Raw genomic sequence first — 26,503 nt, 5'->3', positions numbered from 1 at the left:
GGGAAAAAAAGCCTCGAGTTCGCGTCGCCCAGATCAATATATCTTTGTGGTGATGTTCTCTCTCTCTCTTACGTGATGTTCTTTCGCTCAGCACCTAAATTTTCTTGCACCCAGTGCCGTCATTCCTCCTAGAGTGTTTACCAGTAACTTCCATGCACAATTCAGTCCTTGTGTACATGACTGTCTCAGGCCTTCATTCCTAATCTTCCATGCACAATTCAGTCCTTGTGTACATGACTGTCTCAGGCCTTCATTCCTAATTTGCTTAGCTTGCTAGCAGTATGACTCAGATATTTGCACACTAATATAATCCTTAGATATTTTCAAGTTCTGATAACTTTACAAGAACTAATAACAGTACAAAGCATAAGGAAAATATTTAAGTTATGAACCTTATCGATAATTCACAATCAACTTTAATTTTACTAATGTACAAATATTGCTCCTGGAATTTTGTTACTTGTTAGATCTGAATGAAATAATTTAGAATAAATTCTCTTTCATTCAGGATTTAACAGGACCAAGTTCTCATCATTTCCCTTTTTTTCATGTTATTTAAACATAATTATTTTATTTATCTAATTCTATTATTTTATTGTATTTCAAAATTAATTCATTTTCATTTCAGTTTTATTTGTAATATCATTTTATTTTGTAATCACTCATATGGTGGCATTCCAGCACATGGCTCAGATCTGTAAAAGGAATAACAATACTTTGTTCAAATTTCACCTTGTGATTGTGCATTGATAATGGCCTGTTAGTTTCAGGCTGAAATATTTGCAATACTAAAATTATTATTTATTCTTGTGAATATGTGTTTCTAATAATCATAAAATACTACATTGACACATATCCTCCTTTTGCTTGATCACAACAAAACCATTAAGTCCTCTATATCCAAGAAACTTCTAAAAAAGGTAGTCAAAGTACTTAATAATATTTACACCACTTTTATGCCACACATTCCACTAGTAACCCTTATTTGTCTTCTAAGAACCCCCATCCATTAGTATAAAAATTGCCTTCTGCCCACATCTTAGCTGCTATGCACAGACAAGGTATATTAACAATTACTTTGAAGAACATAAGAAATATATTATCATCACACATACCATGCAAGTTTTACTAAGAATGTAACAGATTCTACTTTTGATATTCTTTGTAAAAATACTTTGAAAGATGGCAATAAGCCATCTTTAAAAATGTGTACAAAACCAGACAAAAATGTATGAGTCTCCCTCCTACTTAAACTAGTGTTGAGAAAAAACAATCTGAAAAACAAAATTAAAAAATTATCTTTGGAAACTAGTTTTACTTGACTGAGTGGATATCACACTGACTATAACAATACCTGGTCACGATCATGAGAGCAATGTTCTTAGTCTTGTATCCTGGTAGGATCATCCTAGATGGCAAGGTCAAGGAAAGGGTCCAACTGCTGACTATGCCAAAGAAAATATTCTATTTCAATAGTGGAATCAAAGAAGAAGGTTGTAGCAGTACATAAATATGGAGTTTTCTTGATCACCAAGTATTTTTTAATTTTTTTGCTTATGTGTGTAACTGCTGGCATTTGAAATGAAATGCTTAAGAAAAATAAATAGAACAAGGTTGGATAAAAAAGAAAACAAACATTACAGTCAGACAAGAATTATTGTACAAAAAGACAATAACAGAAAAAATTAGAAAACAACAACTGAGATGGTTTGGCCACACTGTACACAGACAGACTTCTTCAAGTACTAATCAATACTTTTCCAACTGAAAAAAGAAGACCCGGAAGACCAAGAATTACCTGGCTGAAATTAATAAAGAACATCTCAGGATGCAGAACATATAAAGAACTTTTTCAAGCAGCATGGAATAGAGAAGACTCAACCCATCTTAGACGGAAGAGAAGAACTGTGTATCTGAGAGAGAGAGAATCTAACCCATGAAACCGAGGATTAGATAATCGAGAAACCACACATGGTACTTTTTTTTAAACTGCTTCAGGCCTCCAAAAAAAGCAATGTGGTGAATTCACACCACACAACAAAATTCACCTACACCTAGAGACATTCTGGTTAGAGATCAAATACTCTAACCACTTAAGCAACCAAGCTAACAAATTCCATCCATTGAATTACCGTATTTGCTGGCCTTTTTTGTACACATTTTTTAGGAAAAAAAGATTTTTTAGATCCTCTTCCTGATTCCGCCAAGTTCTTATAATTTTCTCAGTTGGGGTGGCCCGAAATGCCTCTCAGCAGCCCTGTTTCCATGTTCTTTAGCATATGCAATCACACGTGGCTTGTATGCAATATTGTAGCAATGACGACATTTTTCAGCCATAATTTGCCAAGAAATTTAGAGAAAATTTAACGGCAGAAATTTATCACCGTTCACAACAACCGCGACAATTGGAAAGTTTAAACGAACAGGAACACAGCTGTGATTGTCGATGACAGCGCATGCACATCTACTGAACGCTACATAACTGGAATGCTCTCACACACTGCAAGGAAGCAAGAAAGAAATTGCGTAACTCAGAACAGAGAAAATTTCCAGAAATGAAAGTAATAAACTGAGTATCGGTGTATAAGATACACCCTATTTATCAGACCTATTTTCAAAGGAAAAAAGTGTGTCTTATATGCCGGCAAATACAGTATATCTTCAAGTTTCCAAGTAATTCTGTGTCTGTTGTAGTACACCAACATTAAAAAAAGCTACACATATGTACCTTCAGACTAATTCTCAAACATTTCAAGTCACACATACTTGTGAATGTCTGCCAATAAATGAATGAATGGAATAGGAAATCAGCTCTCCAATAGATTGAGTTTGAATCCCAATATGGTATGGAGGTAGTAGATGATTTCCACTTCAAAGTAGCTGCTAAATGGAGGCCTGAAGTGGATCCTATCTAGTCTTCAGAGGTTAAGTTCTCAGATTATATAACTCTTGATCTGTCAGTACTAACGGTGCTATTTCTAATGTTTCACAGGAGAGACTGACACAAAAGCACCCAGTATGGAGAAGCTTAACACTTGCAGGAAGTGGATTTGGAGAAAGCATGGGAAGAGAAATTCACAAATTCTACAAAAAATAAAAATAAATGCATCACTGAAAAAATGCACTGAAAAATTTTGAAAGAGTTTCAACCAAATGAAAAACCACTACTTGTGTCAGCATAAAAAACCCAAACTAATTTTTTTAGTTTGGATTCATTAGTTTAGTTTGCCGGCCTGTTTGGCCAAGTGGTTAGCGTATTCACTCTCCAGCCAAAAGACTGCGGGTTCAAATCCACCGTGGGCATGGATGTTTGTAATTGTCTGTGAAAATATTAGAGGTAGTGGTGGGAAGTAGATGGGATTGGTGTAGATGATCCAGTTTACTGTAGTTGGCAAATTGAGTGGTAGAGATGGAGAGAGCTGTAGAGTAGGTGCCCTCCCTCAATGAGTCTTTGGACTCCTTGGAGGTGTCATGTAATAATAATAATAATTTCAGAAACACTAAGTGTTTAAATAATTAGCTTGTGAATGTATGGGATGAATATGAGGGATGGATGATGAAGCTGCACAAAAGAGATGGGCTACATTTAAATAGATTGCAAGTAAGCTTAAGAAACCATTGCTGCAAGAGAGCAACAGTTTTGTGCATCCTCATGAAAGTAACATCATACAGAAATTGAGAGCAGGAGGTATCTGAGGAATTTAATAAATTTGACAGCAACAAGATAGCAGGACTTGATGGTATATAACCACATGTATTGTTCCAGAGAGTTAACAACAGCACTAACATACCTTTTTAACATGACTTAGATTGGCCAAGTTCAAGGGGAGCGATAAGACTAATGCTTTAAATTACAGGTCACTCTGTTTGTCTGGAGACTGTGGTGAAGGCTTGTGAGAACTAGGATTCAGAATTTAAGTTAACAACAGTAACATCCTCTTTGATGGACAGCATGGGTTTACTAAAAGAACACTGTGTTTTAAAAATACTTATCATAACAAAGTCACATGCATTGAACAAAGGGGATGCATACACATTGTTATATTTAGGTTTTGCTAAAACCTCTGACAGATTGCCATATGACAAGCTGGGTAAGAAAACTGGAACAGATGAGGTTGGATAGTAAATTAGCACACTGGTTTGAAGATTGGTTGCTTGATAGGTATCAGTAGGTTGTATATGGAAAAGCAACATCCCAGAGGAGGAAAGTCACTAGCAGTGTGAGGATCTGTTTTGGGGTCAATGCTGTTTAATTTGTGTGTAAATGATACTGGGAAGGGCCCGAATGGTGAGATAAAGTTGTTTGAAGATGATGCAAAGTCGGGAAGAATGATGAGTAGAATGGATATTGTAGCTTTGTAAGTGGACTGAAATATATGGATGAATGGGAGAATAAGTGGGCTACCAGTTCAACATAGCAAAGTGTAAGGTTTAAAAATTCAGGAAGCACAGATAGGATGCAGAGTATAAGATTGGTGGGGATATCTTAGAGAAGTTAGAGACAATGAGGAATCTGGGGGTGTTGGTAGATAGGGACCTGAAATTTCAAGGAGATTTTGCTAAACGTTTGAGCACAGCACAACATATTATGGTAATGATGCAGAGAACGCTGATATTTAGAAGTAAGGATGTTATTATTCCATTGTATAAGTCTGATCAGACAACATATATGGATTACTGAACACAAATTTGTGTTCAGTAAAGGATGAAGAGATACTGGAGAGTATTCTAAAACTATTGACTAAAGTGGTTTTTGGTCTCTGGAATGTTGAGTATGAAGACAGATTGAGGGAATACAACTTGCAGAGTTTCATGGATAGAAGAAAGGGGGGAGGGTACAACTGAGCCATATAAGTTAGCGAGTGATTATTACAGTATTAATGCAGATTAAATTTTTCATAGAATGGGTGAAGGAGGAGAGAGGAAACAAGAGGCTATCCCTGGAAGCTGTAAAAGAATGGTGTGAGCAAAGGGATGAGCAGGTTTTTTTTCCCTCTTTTTTTTGAGTAGAGGGTGATAGAAATGCACTGTCTAAAAAGTAAGTGTGTATTGTTTGTACATTCAAATCACTATATGATGAGTTGTGGACCTTCTATACTTAATAATACTACAAATTTTGTTACATAAAGAAAATAATGTATATTTAAATTTCATAAATTTGTTTCCTCTCTTACTGGGTTAGGATAATTTATGTTACTCCTTTTTGTACTTTCAGTAAATATTGATAAGAACTATTTGCAAGGTCAATAAAATATACCTTGCATTAAACTTTAAAACCGTTTAAAGTGTGATTAGAATTATATGTCAAAATGTTTCCAAAATTAGCATATCATCTATTTTTTAACATTACCAAAAATAATGGATAAATTAAATTTTAAATAATGGCAAATTAAATTTTTAAAAGTTTTCAAGCAATTTTGTTATGGAGAGAAAGGAAACTCACAACATAATTCCAATAATGAATAATGCAAGCATAAATATTTATATTTATATAAAAATTAATGAGATATATAATGATTACAAGTAGACAAAGAAGATGAAATTTCACTAATGTAAAAATCTGTTTGACAGTCTGTGTATAAATATTTTAGTTTAGAAATACCATCTTCTGTAATTTTGCTATTTTTTACCAAGAAACATCTCAGACTAGGTGTCTTTGCTGCTAATGCAGTAATACCATCATCAGATACTGATGTATTTCTCACACAGAGTATTTTTAGAGATGGAAGACTTCCTGGCATTACCTCTTTCAGAGGTAGATTAGTAATTCCAGTATTTCCCAAAAATAATTCCTTTAAATTTAGACATTTATTAAAAATTAGTGTCAAACCATCATCAGAAATATCTGTACCTTCAATATCAAGAACCTGTATATATTTTAAAATATCAATAACATGATCTATTCCACCACTATTCACACGAAAACAACCCTCGAGATAGAGAGACTTTAAAGTGTTAAATGTATTCACTGCATGTAAATCATAACTTGAAAATAAAGTAACTTTTCCCAAATCTAGACACTGAAGGCGAGGAAGTGAAGCACTAGGATTTGCACCAAAAAATCTATCTGGATGAAGAAAGGATTCCCTCAAACTTAAATGTATCAGTGTTCCAGGCAAATCTTCCACACTAATTCCTGCATTATTAGTATCTTTTGCTAAAAACATTTCCTGTAATGTTAGAGAGGACAACAATGAACAACGGTTTTGCAGTTCTGTTAATAATGGTTGTGATAATGTTGCATTTTTCCACTTGGGTTTTCCAGCTTTAAGAAGTTGCACATAACCACGCAAACGAAGATTTTCTAGACTGTCAGTGCAATGATGCCGAAGTAGTTTCCATACTTGTTTCACTGACAGCCTTCTATCAGTAGTATCAATCACCTTCCTAAGGCTATCATCTCGTGCCACTCGATAAAATATTTTGCATACCCTGAAAAATAATAAAGTATTAAATGTGGACATCACACTTATATAACTGATAATTAAACATCTCAGGAATCTATATGGGATATTGATTATATTATGAGATATTACACTTCTCACTGTTAAGCTGTAAAAATTAGATGTTGGATGCAAATGGATGTGAAAGAATAAAATGAAAGATAGTGAAGAAAAAGAGGTGTGACTTAATGACTCGAGAGTAGCGGTGTATGGCAATCCCATTATGAAAAGTGCAAGGATGAGAGAAGCACATTTTTCAGGAGGAAGAATGATCAGGTGCGTTGATACTTTAGATGTGAGCAGTAAATGTGCAAGTTAGTGATAACTGGTTGGGCACAGGGTAAATGTAAGAATGAATATCAGTAAATTATTGAGAAGACTGAAGGACAAGAGTGTAGTAGGAGTTGTAGTTAATGTGTTGGCCAAGTATGGCAATGATGAGCAGAGATGAAAGTGAAATCAAGAACAGAATGCTAGAAGAGCTAAGTGAGAAGAAAGAGATGCAGCTTATTGTTGTATGTAATGCATTCAAGAGAAGAATTGAATTATATAAAAGAGAGGTACTGTATTTAAATGGATTTGATGTGAATCAACTGGCAATTGCTAGAAGGAAGTGTAATGAGTGATGTGCACGAAGGATGAGAGAAAGTCAGACAGCAGTTGTGAAACAAAGCAGGAGAATGGAAAATGTGAGATTGAAGTGTTTGTGAATGGAGAGAAGAGTAGTGTGAGAGTTGAGAATGTGAGAACAGGAATGAAGATGAATGTGGAAATAGGTTGAGATGGATGGGCTAAGAGAGGCAATGTAAAGAGAATGCAAGAACATCATCAGGAATGCATTTATGGTAATAGTCAACACTGGAACAGAATAGACTGGGATGCAGTGGGATCAGGTGAGTATCGGGAGATGTATGGGATTATAAAGAAGAGAGAGCAGGAACGAGTGCAGAGAAGTGACATATGAGCTGGCATAGGCATGGCTGGTCATATACCAAGAAACGAATTATAATGCTTATTTACAAATGCTAGGAGTATTATTACAAATAAGAGAGAACAATATTGTTTTCTCAAATAAGAGGAAACAATATTGTCCTATAGTTATCTCAGCATGTATTTTATTTTATTCTAGTAAAAAAATGTTCTTATAGTTTTTTGACAGTACACAATTATACTTCAAACTAAGCTAAAAGTAAAATAATATACAGTGATATTTATTTTAAAAATTTATAATTTCTAATTAATTTTCAAATTTCTAATTAAGTATATTAACAATATACTTAATTATAAGTTGGTGATATAAGTTAATGATACTCTGTAGCTCAGTCATATGAAGGTAGGAGTTTTTCACCCAGAAACTCAGGTTTTTCAACCCTCAGAACAGGGGGGGCCCCCGTGAACACACACTTCTACAGTCATAAACAACCCCCCCCCCCAGACTCTGCAACAAGCTGGCTAGTGTTTCTCACAGTCACATAATCATAGCGGATCCTGCACCAAGCAGGACAAAAGTGTTATAAACAGAAGAAGAATTCTTCCTGTTTAATATACTAATATATTAAACAGGAAGTAATTGACCTAGTGATTGCAACTGAGAATGTGGCTGTAACGAACATGACCATGTTGCCACCAATTGGTGAGAGTGACCAAAAGGTCATGACTTGGGAGGTGGCTAAAGGAGTGGAATTTACAATTAAGACAGGGTACATGTGGAATTACCGGGCTGGTAAGTATGACAAGCTTAGGTGTGTGCTTGGCTCAGTGCCATGGCATGTAAAACTGCAAGGGCTGGATGTTGATAGTGCATGGTAAGTGGTTAAGAAGTGTTTGCAGGAGGCAATGGTTGACTGTATACCAAGAGTCCGAATAATAAATCAAGTAGGGGTCAAATGGATGAATAAAGCTATTAAGCTTGAGCTGCAAAAAAAGAAACAATTGTGGAGGGAATTTAAGGAGAAAGGTGACCAGCAGGCACAGGAACAGTATAAAGCTCAGGCCAGGATGATAACAAGGGTGGTAAGAAAAGCAAAAGCGGATTACGAAAGAAAAATTGGCCATGCAGGCTAAAGAGAATCCCAAACAGTTTTTTCAATATGTTGCAAGTAAAAGGAAAAATGTTCATGGCAGAATGATCTTAAAAAATGCTGAGGGTAGGGAGGTAACCGAATCAGTTGATATAGTGGAATTACTGAGCGATCACTTTGCAAGAGTATATCATCCAGGTGGTGACATTGCAGGAATGGAAGAACCAACAGCTTATACTGGAATTGTGATGAATGAAGTAGAGGTAACTAGTCTATTACAGAACCTCAATGTCAATACATCTGTGGGATTGGATGGTATACCAGCTCGTGTGGCACGTGAAGCAGCTAAAGAATTGTCAGTGCCCTTGACCATTTTGTTTAATTTGAGCCTCGGGTCTGGGTCAGTCCCAAGGGGATGGGAAGAGGGGAAAATAGTTCTGCTGCATAAAGGTGGTTCCAAGGCTGCTGTTGAAAATTATCGGCCAATCAGCATAACAGGAATCATTATCAAGGTCTTGGAGAAAATAGTCAAGAGGAAAATACAAGACTGGATAGAAGAAAATGGGATACTGTATCGGGGACAGCATGGTTTTGTGAAGGGTAGGTCATGCCTCAGTAACTTGCTCACGTATTATAACACAGTGACGGTTGAACTGAATAAGGGTAATGGGTTTACAGTGATTCTACTGGACCTTGCTAAGGCCTTTGACAGGATACCACATGGAATTCAAATCAGTAAATTGCAGCATATGGAGATGGATATAGGGTTGGTGAGATGGATAGGAGGGTGGTTGATGGAGAGATATCAAAGAGTGGTTTATTCAGGAGTAGAGTCCACAAGACGGCCTGTGACTAGTGGTGTGTCACAAGGATCTGTTCTTGGACCACTGCTGTTTAATTTGTTCATTAATGATATAGGAAAGGATCTGAGAGGAACAGTTCATTTGTTTGCAGATGATGCAAAGTTGCATAGGGCAATAGTGAATGCAGATGATGTCAAAATTTTGCAAGAAGATTTGGATAGATTGGAGGTCTGGGCTAAGGAGAATGGATGTCAATTTAATGTGGCAAAATGTAAGGTTATACATTTTGGGGTGAAAAGATTAGCAGCAGATTACTACATTGGTGGAACTGTACTCCAGGAAATTGATGAGGCACGAGATTTAGGAGTGTTGGTGGATAAGGAGTTGAAGTTTAAGGTGCACATTGCAAAAGTGGCCAAATCAGCTCATCAAATCACTTGGTTGCTGAAGAATACGTTGACAAGCAGAGACAAGCAGGTTATAGTTCCTCTGTATCGAGCCTTGATAAGACCCCATCTCGACTACTGTGCCCAGATTTGGTCACCTAGGTTTCTTCTTGATGGGGAGGAGGTTGAGAGGATCCAGAGGCGAGTGACCAAGATGATAGCAGGTCTGTGGAATGAACCTTATGAGAACAGGTTGAGGATTTGTGAGTTGCAAAAATTGGTTGATAGGCGGAGGAGGAGAGATATGATTGAGACATTCAAATTACTGAATGGTTTCTATAAAATTAATTCAGAAGATATTTTTGAGAAAAGGTCTGGTTGTTGGAGGACTAGGGGACATCCATGGAAACTGGGCAAAAGTGAGGTTAGTAAAGGTGTTAGAGCTGAGTTCTTTACTTTTAGAGTGGTGAATGAGTGGAATGGGCTGCCAGAGTCTGTGGTGGATGCTGTGACAGTGAATGAGTTTAAGGCGAGGTATGATAGATACTGTATGAATGTCGAATAGTTGTGATGAATATGATTTGGGTCTCCCTTGATGAGTCTGACTCCCTGGAGTTGCCTGTAATAATAATAATAATATTTATTATCATAAAATGATAATAAATATTTTTATTATCATTTTATTAATGATAATAAAAATATTAAATGAGAATGCTAGGCTTGCTCTTCAGCACATTTTTTTTTTTTTTTTTAATGTGCAGCTGACAATGATAATACTAGTCATATATTTCAACAATCAAATAAATTGATAGAATATTGAGTGTATGCAGGAGTTGTGCTGGACTAAACAATAATAGTGGACCATTTCTTTGTGCTGTCACACAAACAGTCTTGCAACTCCTTATGGGAATGCACCTCGCGGTTTGAAAATTACTGCCATAGTGTGCTGGAGAGGGCTAGGATTAACAACTGGGGTTGTAATGATATGATAAGCATAGGTTTGTTATAGGAAAGTCATACTTTAACAATCTGCTTATGTACTACAATAGGTGACAATTCACTGGACAATGGAGATGCATATACAGCGACATGCTGGCAGGATTTTTGAAAGTCTCTGATAACCTAGTAAGTAAATTGAACAGGATGGGTAGGACAACGTGATTTGGATAGATAACTGGCTGTTGAGATAGTAGGCATCAGTGGTATGCATTTTTTTTATTTATTTTAATATATCTGATCCACACATGAAACGCAACATGACTTATAGTACATTAGTGTCATGTGTGGTCAAGAGGAATAGAAGAAAGGAGGAATGTGTTCACATTTTGCTTGCACAGCTGAGGGGGTGTAATCTTTGGGGAAGGCAGTGGGGGAGACTGTTCCAAAGGACAGAAGTAGATGGAATGAAAGAGGAGGCAGTGAAGTTGGTTAGGCAAGCTTCAAAATGGACTGTAAAAGGGCGTTGGTCAGTGGTAGCTCTTGTTTTAATGATTTTGGAGAAATAATAGTGGCTAATTCAGCAAAGCACTGTTCATGAAAGTATCTGTAGCAGAGGCACAAGTCAGAAACTGAATGTCTGTAAAGAGAGGGAGTAAAGTAGGTATATATGAGAGAGGGATCATTAGTTAGCCATATTGCCCTCTTCTGGATAGAACTGAGAAATCTTAGAGAGGATTTTGGTGCACCACCCCAAATATGGGAGCAATATTCCATGGCTGGGGGGGGGGGGGATTTTGGTTTTGTAGAGTTAGCAGTTGTGAAGGTGTAAATAGTATCTTGTGTGAAAAAGCGCATCAAGTTTTTGGCGGCTACAGAAGATATAGTTGAAATGTCGTTAAGCCAAAAGAGATCGAAAGTGCAGGTCAGTCCAAGAAAAGAAATCTGATCTCAATATTACAGAAGGTAAGGGGGGGGGGGGGTAAACTTTTGTGAGAGATCAGACAGGACTGAGTTCTGGTGAAGTTTACAAAGTTGTCATTGCTCCACTGAGGTACAGCTAGGAGATCTGAGTTCAAGTCACTGGTCATGGTAAATCTTGAGGATTCTAATCCTTCAGCACTACAAGGTTTGTCAAATGAAAAGGAGGAATGGAATGAACTGTCATTAGCAAAGTTATAAATAGGAGTGGAAGTCTTTGGAATTGGAAGAGAGTGGGTGAAAGAACAGAGCCCTGGGGTACTCCTGAATTGGTGGGGATATTTGAGAAGAGTAAACTGTCCACCACGAGAACCAAGGCTTGGATGGTGGCTGAGAATATGGAGTGGAATAAGGGATGAAAGACTTCATTCCTGTGAAGATTTCATTCGTGAGCAGGTGTTGGATCAGAACTGATGCAGTAGTCGGACCTTGGGAAGGAGGAATAGAAGTCACAGAGGTCCTCTCATTTGTCACCCTTGTAGTGCCAAAGGACACAAGACTTTGAACTGATGGGTGAAGGCTGTTCTGTGGCAAAAGAGACTTGTATGAGGTTGTGGTCCGAGTTATAAAAAGGAGAACTGACAACCAGAGTATACCTGGAAGGGGAGCTTGTTGGGAAACAGTTAACTGTGTTGGCAAGTTAAAAGGGATTGTTAAGTATTCTGGTTGAAAGACTGATGATCTGAGATAGGTCACTGCTGATGGCAAACACCTTACCATCTCTGCCTGCTTGATTGGTGAAACTGGACAAGTGGAGCCAGTGCGAGTTGTAGACATTGAAGTCCCCAAGGAAGATAACCTCACTAATGGGGAATTTCAACTGCAAAAAGTCGAGATTTAGAGAGAGATAGTTGAAGAGGTCAGAGTGGTTGATGGAGGTTGGAGCAATTGAGGGAGCATATGAAAAGGGCAGGTTATTTTGATAGAGAAATTTTGAGCCAAAGTAGATCAAACAGTGAGGATTCAAGAGTTTGCAATCTCTGGTATGGTATGTCAGCTCTGATGAATGCACAAGTTCCACCCTTGTGACAGAAAGAAAGAGCTGTGAGCTGTGTAATGTGTAGTTTGGGCAGTTGTGGTAGACAGTGGCTGATGAGTTTGTTAACTGTGGTTCTGATAGGAATAGTACTTCTGGTTTAGATGACTGTAGATCGTTGTGCACATCATTCATATTGCTGTTTAGGCTATGGATGTTGGTGAAGTGGACCTGGAAACTTTCTTTTTTTTTTTGCTAAGAATTATTGTCGGTGGGTTGTTTGATTGGATTTCTGTTGTTTTTGAAAACTCATACGTTTATTAACACGAGTTTTTTAAACTAATTTTTTTGTGATCTGCAGTTAAATTGCATTTCTTTGGGGTGACAGACTTCAAACATACCAGCCACAGGGAACTTGATCTCCTGTCCATACGTGGCCTCGACAGTTCACTCCTGCAACCACAGCAATTGGTCTCCCTTCAGTCACGAACTGGCAAAATACATGTCTGTAGGATTCGATCGGGAAGTTTCCAGATTTGTTGTTAACTGGTTCGGTCCTGCGTACTATCCAGCAGGCAGCCTGTGGAACCATTTTACTGCTGTTCCCTCAAATAGGGGAGAGTCCTGGTCCCCTACAGTGAGACTGGTATATCATTGAGGGTATCACTCTCACTGCACATGGGAAGAATTGGAGGGGAAGCCTGTGGAACTATTTTACTGCTGTTCCCTCAAATAGGGGAGAGTCCTGGTCCCCTACAGTGAGACTGGTATATCATTGAGGGTATCACTCTCACTGCACATGGGAAGAATTGGAGGGGGGGGGAAGAAACTGGAGCCTTTGCGCTAGCAACCAAACATTCTGCAGCTACTTAGGTCTCTAATAAACAATAAACAAGATGGTGGTGGTATTTCCCTGGACAATGAAAGACACAGCATTTCCTCCAACTAGGGAAGATATACTTTTGCAGTGGCAATGTTTGCCAGGTTCTTCATAGCCCCATTTATGGAAATAAGCTATACTGATTGAAGGTGGGGATGACTTGACTGAGAGAGGCTATATACTGAGCATTGACAGCCCTTTAGTAGCTCCATAAGGGGAGGGGAATGGTATCTGAAAAGAGAAATGTCACTACTGGTGCCAAGGGGAGAGGGCTACTATTTTGGGACAATTAATGGTTAACATATACGTAAATGATATTGGAACAGGCATAACTGGATATATGAAGCTGTTTGCGGATGATGGAAAGAACTGAGTACTACCAATGTTGTGAACTTGCAGGAGGATCTGAATAGACTGTGTGAGTGGACAAATGGATCTACAGTTAGATTTGTAGTGGATGATCTTGAAATTTGGTGGGCAAGGATGAAATGCAGAGCACATAATTAATGGGGAAATTCTGAAGGAGTTGAGAGAACTGGAAGTGGTGGTGTACAGAAACTTGAAATAAATTTAGGGAATCACAATGATCAAATTGTGAGGATATTACAATGGATTATCCACAATAATGAGGACTTGAACATGCAGAAGCAAAGAGGTTATGGTTTCCTTGTATAAGACCTTGATCAACTGCATGTGGATCAATGTGTGCATAGGTCCACATGTGGCTAATCACTTGGTTTTCAAGGGAGAAGATGATATCTTAGAGTTCAGAGAACCTTACGAAGATTTTTATTTAAACTTTCAATTTTATAGCTCGCGACAAGCTGCAGTCACTCAGTGCCTCCCTGCATAAGCAAAGCATAGTGATGTGGCCCTCATGCCTAGGGTGGCCATTCTGGTAGTGTACACTACTGACATGCTTTGCATGCACTGCCCATTCATCCTCTTACCATACTGAGATGCATATTTATGACTGTAGATCCATGTGTGTGTTCATGGGACCGGTCTGCCTGTTCTGGGAGACGAAAAACCCGAGTTTCCAGGTGAATAAATCTCCTACTCCGTACAAGACCGGCTAACTCACCTTTCATCGAAAAACACCAGTAAAGGTTCCTCATGACATGGACAGGAATTGAACCCAGGTCTTTCCAACCAAAGGGCTGCATCTATACTGACTGAGCTACTGAGGCTCTATTCATCATCATTATCAACAGCCATGGTTACAACACCCGTAGGTGTCTGATGCCATCTTGATATGATTATTCCATTGCATTCTATTTTGTGCAAGATGACTCAGTTTGGGTACAGAGTTTCTGCACCATTTGACAATATCATCGCCCCATTCTCTGTTTGGTCTTCCTTTTTTGTTCTTTCCTTCAATCATCCCAAACAGCAGCATTTTTATTTTCCTTTCATCGTTCATTCAACATATATGGCCAAAGAGATGTAGTTTCCTTTTGATTATTTTCTGGATCAGGTTTTCTTTTAGTTGTATTTGTCTGTAGATTTCCTCATTGTTCACTTTCTGGATCCAGTTATTCTCAAGATCTTTCTATAGCATTTCCTCTCAAATGCTAATATCCTTCTTTCAGATTCTCTCAGGAGTACCCAGGCCTCACATCCATAGAGCATGCTGCTGAAGATACAAGTTTCTACAATGCACAGTTTAGTTTGCATCTTTATAGCTTGGCTCTTCCACATTTTGTCCATGGCTCTTAAAATAGTTGCTGCTCTGGCTATTCTAATTTTCATCTCTTTTTTGGGGTCCAAGTCATGCGTCATGTGGCATTCAAGATATGTGAAGTGTTCCACATTTTCCAGTTGAAATCTGTCTATCATAACTCTGTTCAGTAACTCCTGTTGTCCAAATATCATTGTTTTAGTTTTTTCAAAGTTGAGATTTAGTCCATATCTTTTTCCTTCTGTATATAGTGTTTGTAATGTCTGTTCCAGCCTTGCTGCATCTTCTTCAATCAGGAGGATGTCATCTGCAAAGCAGAGGTAGTTTATTCTCATGCCATTTATTAAAATGCCTTCACCTTCTTCTTTAATCTTATCTAGTGTTCTTCCCAGATGTGTGATGAAGATGATTGGTGATATTAGGTCCCCTTGTCTTGTGCCTTGACTAGTGGCAAACCAATCTCCAGTTGCACCTGCTATCCTGATTTTTGCTTGTGCTTGGCTGTTTAAAGCTTTTGATATCCTCTTCCAAGAAGTCCACAAAATAGCAGTATATCTATTTTGTTTTTTCTTTGAGCTTTCTCTGCTATTAGTCTTAATATATTAATCATTTTGACTGCTGAAGAGTATTTGTTGCACTGTACTTTGATCTTTTCGAAATCCGGCTTGCTCATCAGGAAGATGTGCCTCCATATGACACCCTTTAAGCATTCTGTTAGTATTTTGTCAGCACTTTGCCAAGATGACTCGTTGATGCAATAGTTCTATAATTGGTGCATTCTAAAGCACTACCTTTCTTATGAAGAACAACCAAGACCGATTTTTCCACTCTTTGGGGGCAAACCTGATCTCCATATTTCATTACACAGCTTATGCATTTTTTTTACAACTGATTCTCCCCCATATTTTAGCATCTCCCCTATCATGTTGTCATTTCCAGGACTCTTGTTGTTCTTGAGATGTTTTATAGCCTTATTCACCTTGTCTTCGAAGATGTCATTTTCAAAGATCTCTGCTGGTGGAGAGATTGCTTTTAGTTCTTTGATTACTTCTGTTGCAGTATTATTTAGTTGATTTTTATATAGTTCGCTGCAATATCTTGTCCATCTGTATTTGATTTCTCTCTCTATAACTTCATTAATCAATAGAAAAATTGGAAACCAAAAGACCATGAAAATAGCAATAAGCATTATAATAAGAGGTCTAAGACCTAAGACAAAAGATTAATGGATTGAGGGAATACAATTTGCAGAGCCTTGAAAATAGGAGAAGAGGGGGAAATATAATTAAGACATAAGTTAGTGAAGATTTGTTACCAGATTAATGTGGAGGAGATTTTTTGTAGAGTAGACAGAAATAGAATAAGATGCCATTAACGGAAGATCTATATGGAGGTCTTGAGTAAAGGAGTGAGGATCAGATTCTTTGTTTGGAAAGTGGTTCTTGAGTGGAATGCATTGCCTGAGAGTGTGGAAACTGAATGAGCTTAAGGCATGGTTTGACAATCTTTTTGTGTAAGAATATGGACCACCCATAATAAGACTTATGACTATGAGAGGTTAATAATTTGATGTTTGATCAAAAACAAGAAACCAAGTTTGTCTGTAGATTATGAGCATGTTTGTGCCATAAATGCTGTAGTGAATGTGGAAAAGATTTTTTATCTTTCACATTCTTTTTTAAGTTTTTTTTTTTTAGGTTTGTAACCTAAACAAACTTAAGAGAGAAACACTCTCTTAGATATATTGTTCATACAGACAGCATCCCATCTCTATGCAATATAACATATTGAATAGTGCCTCACATACTACTACATGGCCTCTCACAGTGTAGACAGAAATTCTGTGCCAGCCAGATAATCAAGAAACTTCCTAAAATGTTACCATGGAATTTGGTCCAATATACTATGTGGCAGCCAGCCTGCAGAACTGCTTTTCTACAGTATCTTTGAAGATAGGGAAGTTTTGGATTTCCACAGTATGTTTGGCATGCTGTTGAAGTCTATTGCTAACACTGCATGTTAGAGGATTGGGAGGGCAGAAACTACAACCACTACTCTAGAGATGGAACATGACAAAAACCGCTTTGGACTCTAATAAGCAGAATGGTGATGTTTCTTTGGATGATGAAGGCCATCTGTAGTTAGCATTTCATACAAATAGAAAGATATCCTTTTACAGAAGAAATGCTTGCTGGTGGAGTTAGAGTCCCTTTTGGTGGAAACTAGCCACACCTTGAGAAGGTGAGCTGACTTGGCCAGAAGAAGCTGTATAAAGTTAGTCAAAAAAAAGAATTCAGGAATGAGTGGATAAGAATACAATACTCTAGCTTTATACATAGCTTTCTGAAGGATTAGTCATGCCTTAATAATTTATTAACATTTGATAACAAAGGGATGTTGGAAGTTTTTTCACTTGGTTACACTATAAATTATATATTTAGTTTAATCCTCTATCCAAGTGAAAGCAAAAAAAGTCTGCATCTGAAGCAACTCATGGTAAAGGTGGTATAAATTCTCATCACTTGCTTTAAGTATCTCCTTGTGGACAAGTATAATGCTATACATTAAGGGAAGGACTGCTACCCAGACCAGTTTTGACCTTTATTGAATATGTGTGTAGAGGATTAAGTGCTGTGAGGACATCATGTTGGAGGCTTAATGGATTTTTTACAACACTCAAAAAGAATTAAAATAGAATTTAATACTTCCTATATTTCGTCCTAGTCACTAGGACATCTACGGGGATTACAAAAACAATTAATGTAACATATACACAAATAACAAACAATACTAAGCCCAACCACGTGGGTGACACTAAAGTCCTATCTAGGTAGAGCGCCCTCTAAGGGCAGTAGTAGGTGGCCTGGAATGTAAGGTGGGAACTCTGGTGATGAGTGTTTCCCAAATCTTCGGAAGCTTAATGCAACCATATTTATTGAGATTTGGTTGGTTTTTGAGAGCTGCTGCTGCTGCTTCTAAGAAAAGTCTATCTTTCTTGCATTTGCTGTGGTGGAGCATGGTGGTTTTCTTCCATGATACCCTGTGGGTGGTGTCCAAAACATGGTCAACCAAGCCTGAATGGCCATAGTTGTGTTTGAAGATGTAAGACTTGTGTTCCTCTAGACGGAAGGATGCTGATCTGCCTGTCTGTCCAAAGTATGCCAGCTTACAGGAACAGGGTACTTTGTAAACTCCAGGCAGAGAGAGAGGAGGGAGCTGATCTTTCGTAGAACGGATAAGGGTAGCCAGTTTGCAGTGGGGCTTATATGTTGTGTGTAAATTGTACCGTTTTAGTATCTTGGCTATTTTTTCGGATGTGCCACGGATGTAGGGTATGGTGATGGCATTTTTAAAATCTTGTTGACGAGAAGGATGGGGAATGGGGGAGGAGTTGATTATTTTTTTGATACTGTGATCGCTGTAGCCATTGGAGAGGAAAGTGCTGTGTATGTGGTTAAGCTCAGTAGTGAGGGCAGTTCCACTGGAACAAAAATTGTGGGCTCTCTTGGTAAAGTTTTAATAATGCCATATTGTTGAGAGGGGTGGTGGTGGGAGAGTTTGTGAATGTATCTGCCTGTGTGTGTGGGTTTTCTGTATACGGTGAAGGTAAGTGTATCATTAGGCATTTGTGTATATGTTACATTAATTGTTTTTGTAATCTCCGTAGATGTCCTAGTGACTAGGACGAAATATAGGAAGTATTAAATTCTATTTTAATTCTTTTTGAGTGTTGTAAAAAATTCATTAAGCCTCCAACATGATGAACTTTATTGAGGTCTCATCAGTGGGAGCTAAACCCAGTGGTGGTGATACCAAGGTGGAAGTAATGGAGAAGTCATATTTACCTATACGAGTTGCTAAACGTTGCCTTATTATTAAATTACTCTGGATTAGAGAAAGATGTTGGAAGTTTTTTCATTTGGTTAGACTATAAATTATATATTTAGTTTAATCTTTTATCCAGGTGTAAGCAAACAAAGTTTGTGCCTGAAGTATCTTCAGGACTGGGGCAACTGATGGTAAAGGTGGTATAAGTTCTCATCACTTGCCTTAGTATGGGAGATACTAAGGCAAGTGATGTGCCTAAATATATAATTTATAACAAAGGGATGGCTGAGTTGAATAAAGGGAATGGCTACACAATGATATTGCTAGATTTTGCAAAGCCATTTAATAGGATAACACATGGAATTCTATTATGCAAACAGAAACAAATACGGATGGATATGAACAAGTAGGGATCTGGTTAACAGACAGATCCAAAACGTAGTATATGAAGAAGCAGAATCTTCTTCTGGATTCTGGAGGCAGATGACTAGTGGTGTGTCACAAGGCACTGTGCTTGGACCACTGCTATTTAATTTGTAGTAGACAGAGAGTTGAAGTTTAAAGAGCATATTTTTAAGGTAGCTCACAGGATTACTCGTTTATTGAAGAACACACTAACAATCAGAGATAAGGTGGTTACCATTGATCTTCATAAAGCCTTAATACAACCACATCTGGATTACTGTGCTCAGGTCTGATCACCTGGGTTTCTTTGGGATGAGGAAGTGATGGCGAGAATCCAGAAGCGAGTGACCAAGATGGTGAGCAGTCTGTGGAATGCCCCACATGAAGATAGACTGAGGGTTTGTGGGGTGTAAAAGTTGGCTGATAGGTGAAAAAGAAGAGATATGATTGAAACATTTAAATTACTTAAAGGATTTTTATAGGATTAATACAGATGAAATATTTCAGCACTTTGCTAGAGGTCATCCCTAGAAATTGGATAAGAGTGTGGTTAAGAAAAGTGTAAGGACTAAATTTTTTGCTTGGAGAGTGCTTTGTCTGTTAATGAATTCAAGGAGAGGTAATGACAGATACTGTGTTGATAGTTTGGGTCTCCAATGAGTCTCAGAAATCCATGGAAGTGTATAATGGTGAAAGGTGTGAGCACCAGTGGGTAAAATATGATTAACAGTATGAAAGAAGTGGTTGAAGGCAACACAAACGATGAGGTGGCAGTGAGAGAAAAACAGCATGCTCATATAGAGTCCATCACATGACAAAACGTGAGCTTCAGCAATTGAGAAGTGACTGGCATGTGGTACAGCAAGGAAAATAATGAAAAACCAAGCAACTGGAAATAAGAAAGAGAGAGAATTTTATGGCAATTCTATAATAAGAGATGTACTTGATGAGAATGTGATTAAGTGTTTCTTATGTGTAAAGATCAAGGATGTCAGTAAAGCTGCTAGTATGCAAAGAGGTAAAGTCAGAGTTGAGTGTTTTAGCAGCAAGCAAGAATGATTTGAAAAGTCAGAAATACGTGATGGAGAGAAGATATGAAAGAATTGCTGGAAGAAGTGGGGGGGGGGAGTGTGTTAATATTGTGACTCTGCTACCATGGTATAACAAGAATGAATGGCAGACTGTGATTGTCAATGAGAAGCTTGTACGAGAACAGTTTGTAGATGAATGGAGTAAATTTGATGGAAAGGACTTATACGTGAAAAATGATTTCGGATTTAGGAGTTAATGTTTGGAGAATATATGGTTCAGTGATAGCATAGAAGTGCAAAATCAGGACAACTATGTGTGTGTGGGAGGGGGGGGGGAGCTGGGATGCATTCAAGTGTGGGACTGGCCACTCCTGGGACAAATAAGTGTGAATACAAAAATAATTATGAAATGCTGAGTACAGTTTTCCAGGTTTTGATTTGAATCTGAATCAGTTGATGATTACATCACACAAAGTAAATGTGGGTCCAAAAGACTGTTGAAATGCATGTATATGAATGTCAGAAACATCATATATAAAGGGAATAAGTTTTGGCATTGTTCTGCTTGACTTGGACAAAAACTATCAGCATCAGTGAAACTTGGTTGACAGAAGATGATTAAGTTATGGGAATAGAATGTAAAAAATATTGTATTTTCAGGGAGACAGGGTATTACTGATAACAGTTGAAAAAATGCAACCAGCAAATGTGGAGGTTAAGGAGGATTTTAAAATTGAGGGTGACAGTTCATTTGAGGCTATCTAAGTGTAACATAGAGACCAACAGCACAAAATATACTGTTGATTGCTGATATAGGTCAGGAGTATACAGAAAGATTGTGGCTGCTATGCATATTAGCACAAGTGCACGATGAACAGAGGAAGAAAATAGCATACAGCTATGTGAAACTGCAGAGGACAACAGTCTGAGGTGATGCAGAGATCCTACAGAACGATTTAAATAAATTGGCTGTGTGAGCAAAGGATAGCAACTGCCAGTTTAATGTTGCAAAATGTAAGGCATGCACTTCAAGATGAAAAGATTACATACTGTGCATCACACTGATGCCAGATTACATGAAACTGAAGGCCACAGGGGTGATGGTGAACAGAGAATTGTGGTTCAGAGGACATATTGCAAAATTTGGCAAAACAGCGCAAAGGATTACTTCAACGTTGAAGAACACACTGAAAAGTAGAGATAGAGAGGTTATCATCACTATTACATAAATAGTAGTAGAATGGAGTTAATAATCTACAACTCAGTTTGTATTTCTTCAGTGGTTATGATTTTTTTCAGAGAAGTGCTAGTAAAATTTGAACTACCAGTCCATGGGCCTAATGGGATCTGGTCATACAAAGCATAGCACAGTTTGCAACACAAAGACAGCAAATCTCATTTTGGACTAGCCAGCTGCTTAAAAGGTAATGCAATACCATACAGAGTACAAGTTGTACCAATTTGCCAAATCCTACAAATTAAAAAAAAATGGTGTAAACTAAATCCAGCAAAGCTCTGGATTCAGGAGAAAATACTTAGGAGCTCATATACAGAATTGGGCAGATGAAAGTAATATTATTTATGAAGTTCAGGGATTATTTCAGGGGCAATGACCTCAGTAATCTGGCAATCTTTTATAATAAACTACCAAGGATGCAACATGAAAAGTAGAAATCTTTTCATCCTGGAAGAGGAAGTCACTAGTGGTGTACCTCAAAGGGTTATTTTAGGACCGATGATGCTGTTTAACTTGTATTGTAATAGAAGAGGTCTGAATGGAGATATTCCAATGTTTGTAAATGACAGAAAGTTGGAAGAACTGTGCTGAGTAGATTGTGACTATGGAAGTCCTCTTCCATAGTCACAATATTTGCTGAGTAGAGCAAATATTGTGACTATGGAAGAGGACCTGAAGAGCCTAAGTGAATGGGCCACAGATGACTGATGAGAAGCATATGATTTTAAAATATGGAGAAACGAAACAAAGATGGGATGCAAAGTATAAAACTGGTGGGATGTATTGAAGTCAACTGTATGACTTGATTAGGCCAAATAACGAATACTACACACAGATTTAGTCACCTGGTTTTCAAATAGATAAAGAGATATTCGAAAAGGTCCAGAAATGATTGGCTAAAGTAGTTTCTGGTCTCTGGAATACAGTGTTTGAAGCAAGATTGATAAAATGCAATTTGCAGAGTTCAAGAAATAAGAGGAAGAAGTTGGCAAGATGCTTTTATCACATCAACATAGAAAAGATTTTTCACAGAATGGCAGGAGATGGGGAGAGAACAAGAAGTCATCCCTAGAAGTTGATGAGGAAGATGTGGGCAATGGTTTGAGAAGCAGGCTTTTTGCATGAAGTGGCTAATGATTGGTGCAGCAAGGAATTGAGAAGCAAGGTTTTGACATAAAGTGGTGAATGATTAAAATGTGTTGTGTGAGATTATTGTGACAGGTCGATAATTCGAGTGCATTTAAGGCACAATATGATGAGCTGTGTGTGTGTGTGTTCAACAGACTTTCAAAGATGTGCTTTGACTACATGGAGGATTGATAATGAAGATGGTGATAATAATTGGAATGTGGAGCAAGGGATTGAGAAGCAGATTTTCTGCATGAAGTGGTGAATGATTGATGCAGCAAGGAATTGAGAAGCAAGGTTTTTAAATCAAGTGGTGAATGATTAAAATGTGTTGTGTGATATTATTGACAGGTCGATAATTCGAGTGCATTTAAGGCACAACATGATAAGCTGTGTGTGTGTTCAACAGACTTTCAAAGATGTGCTTTGACTACGTGGAGGACTGATAATGAAGTTGGTGATAATAATTTACCAGACAGTTTATGAGAGGTTTCAGCATCAGAAATGACTTGCATTACACCAGCTAAAGGATCCAAGCTCTGTCCAAGAACTCATATATTTGCCTTTTATTAGCGGCCAGACATCTGTTTCAAACTGATGGTCTTCACAAAAGCAAGAAGAAACCTTATGAGAGCAAAACACTCTTTTAAATAATGTAACAATTTCATATCAGAAAGTTGTGCTATGCATAAAGGAATTTGTGAACAATAAAAAGTCTACTAACATAAATGCAACTTATTGATATAGGATTGCTATGATACTGAAAAGAGGATTTCTTCCTCCATAAGGTTTCTTCCTGGCCTGTAATGAGAACCAACAATTTGAAACTGTTATCAAACCAATGAAACCTTAATCAAAAGAATGATAAAAGGAAAACATATGGGCTTCTGGGTAGAGTTTGTTTTTTATGTAGTAGTAGTGTGCAATACCAATTACAGTTCTCCCCAGGACAACTCAAGATGCTATAGGTTGTATTCTCATAAGCTCTCTGCACAACTGTGAAACTTTTAACTTTCAAAATATATGGCTATCAAGAATAACAGATTTTGTTAATATCCTTTAAAAGAATGTATATTTTAATTATTTTATTACTAGATGCCAGCAAAGGTTGGTCGATTGGTAGAGCCTCTGCTACTAATGGCTCAGTTAAGTAAGTTTGAGCATGGTTAGTAGTTGGAAGGGGTCCAATGGTTTGATGCTGTTGGCACACTCTCCCTCAATGAGTCTTTGGACTCCCTGGAGGTGTCAAATAATAATAACATAATAATAATAACATAATGTGATTTCACAGGCAACTACAGTACCTATTATGATTACTACTTACTGTGAAGCTTTGCATATATCTTGATAACTCAAATACTTAAATATTTCCAGCAAAATACTGTCAGGAAGCCTACTGTAAGAAAAACACTTCGTGTTTTCATCAGCACTGCTACACGAATAACATTTTTTCTTTACATATTTTGTTTTTGATTCTTTGGCCATTACGATATCAAGTATATCATATTTTCACTAGCATTTATATTACACAATGCAAACAGTGATTTGCGAGCGTGTGGATATACATATTACAGAAATACAGCATCGATTCCAATGTTCTACTTTACTATCATTTTCGCGGTATATACAGACACCCAAGGCTTTGATCTAAAGCAAAAAAAAAAAAAAAAAGACTGAGCAAATTTTTTCTCCTCTTTGCATTGAAGAAAGTTCACTATCGAAATATCTCGTACAGCAGTCTCTACATATACACACTCCTTTTCCTTTTGAGAAACACAAATTCTAGTGCAAATAAATTACATCAAGCGGGTTAAACTAATGTTATTATAGTCCAACGTTCTATAATTCTTTTTTTAATATCCATTTTCTGGTTATAAGATTTCGCTATATTTTGTAAAATGTCTTATTTTTATTTCAAAACTGTTCTGTTTTACGATTAGTTCTAAATCACGTGATAAACTTCCCATTTTGATATAGATAGAGAAAATCACTGAAATTTAGGTTTTCCCTGGTGCCAAAATTAAAACGAACTGATTACAAAATTATAATTTTAAAAGATAACAGTTTACTTAAAAATAAAAATAAAAAAAACGAAAAAGGCTGCAACTAATAGTTTTAATCAGAGACGATGCGATTATACAAAACCCCACTTAAGCACATCACAATTAAGGAAATGAAGGAAAGTTATCAAAAAAATGTGCAAATTACAAAAAATTAACTGAAAAACGAGCTAGTAAAAAAGGCGTTTAGTTTCAAAGTTACCAGAAAATTAAGTTCAAGATTATATAAATAATGACACCGTTTCTTTATATTCTTTCATAATTAACGCAAGGGAAGTAACATGGCTCGACAAATACGCTAGCACGTGGCTAGTAGATTTCGCCAGCTGGGGAGTAACTGCAGATAAAACAAAATATAATTTTTCTATTTAATAAAAAATCATTTTTTAAATCAAGCCTTTTAACTTTAAATACAAATGTTGTACCTTTGATTAGTTAACGGAACTCCTACTGACTTATTGAGATAATAAATAATAAGATAACTCCTTTTGTTCCCTTAGAGAGAGTAGGCGAAGCCTTTAAACCGTATCTAGCTTTTGAACAACTGAGTGGACACTTCAATCTCCACCAGTAACCATTCAGAGATAGCTGATCCATATCTATCACTAATTATAGATGACCACCGATGAAGAGACCAGAAAACAAGTGCCGCCATCTCTTGGTACCTAACGCTAACAAGATATGTTACTGTCTGAAATAATGTGGATTCTACGGTCGATTTTCCTGAGTTTACGGGACGAAAAACCTAGTTTCCTGAAGGAAAACCTGCTGGTGGGTGGTGGACGAATATATTTATTTTGTGGAAAGTATGATTTTCATTTGTCGACCCTTGGTTGTAACTAGTGTTAAAATTAGAAAACGAAATTATGAACGATGTTACCATATCAATCATAATTGCTTTCTATTTATAAAATAAATTACAGAAATATAATGAAAATCATTAAAATGAAAAAAAGTATCATGTAAAAAAAAGGAGTATGAAGAAATATTGTGTAACTGCCAGTGAGTCATCTGCAAATGGTTTGGTCATGGCTTATCTCTTGACTTTTAAGTTAAAACCTGGTGAGCAAAGTCGAAAATTATTGTTATATGACACATCCAAGGAGTCAAAGACTCACCGAGAGAGGGCGCCTACTCTACAACTGACCAGCTACAGCAAACCACAACTACCATCATGACATCTAGACCAACGCCATTCACTGCTCACCACCACTAGCATTTTCAGAGACAATAACAAAAATCCATGCCCACGGTGGGATTCGAACCCGCAGCCTTTTCGCTGGATACGCTAACCAGTCGGCCAACTAGGCTGGCACAGTGACTTCAAAATGGCTTCGCACTGTATGGCGAAAGTTGATGAACCGTGCAAAATAAGTTATTCGTTATCTTATATATTTCCTAGCAAACAGAAAAGGCAATGGTAAAAACATGTTGACAAAAAAAGATAAATTAATCAGACAAATAGAAAAGTGGAAGAAAATTACTAGATTAATTGGAAGTCCACGAAAATAGTGGAAAGATGGGTTGCAATAAAAGCAACAGGTCTAAGACACAAGGCAGTAGGAGAGCACTTATTTACCATTACAGATAATATGATAACGAACCTGATGATGTTAAATCAATACAATAAAACTATGCTTTGATAAAGGGAATTCAACATTGTTAATGGTGCTAAATAAACTCTTTGGGTCTTTTAAAATCATTGAC

The 26,503-nt window shown here is 37.3% G+C and overlaps 1 protein-coding gene across 1 annotated transcript; it reads right to left on the bottom strand.

Annotated features, from left to right (window-relative positions):
- Positions 1–5,465: 5,465 nt before the first annotated feature.
- On the bottom strand, positions 5,466–24,992 carry LOC150092551 (F-box/LRR-repeat protein 12-like). Its single transcript, XM_090414669.1, has 2 exons — positions 24,061–24,992; positions 5,466–6,432 (listed from the first exon to the last, which is right to left on the bottom strand). The coding sequence occupies exons 1-2, from the start codon at positions 24,219–24,221 to the stop codon at positions 5,499–5,501; spliced, it is 1,095 nt and encodes a 364-aa protein (XP_090270795.1). The 5' UTR covers positions 24,222–24,992; the 3' UTR covers positions 5,466–5,498.
- Positions 24,993–26,503: the final 1,511 nt, after the last annotated feature.

This window comes from Typopeltis vanoorti, chromosome 25 (assembly GCF_054136105.1).
Source record: "Typopeltis vanoorti isolate ZY-2024b chromosome 25, IOZ_Tvanoo_1.0, whole genome shotgun sequence".
Lineage (NCBI taxonomy): Eukaryota > Metazoa > Arthropoda > Arachnida > Uropygi > Thelyphonidae > Typopeltis > Typopeltis vanoorti.
Note: the sequence above shows the minus strand (reverse complement) of the source record. Positions and strands in the feature narration are given on the sequence as shown.

Bases quoted from the DNA above. Each gene is read 5' to 3' on its own strand.
- LOC150092551 (XM_090414669.1), bottom strand. From the start codon at position 24,221: ATGGCCAAAGAATCAAAAACAAAATATGTAAAGAAAAAATGTTATTCG. The intron at 6,433-24,060 runs GTAAGTAGTAAT...ATTATTTTTCAG, and splicing joins GATATATGCAAAGCTTCACA to GGTATGCAAAATATTTTATC.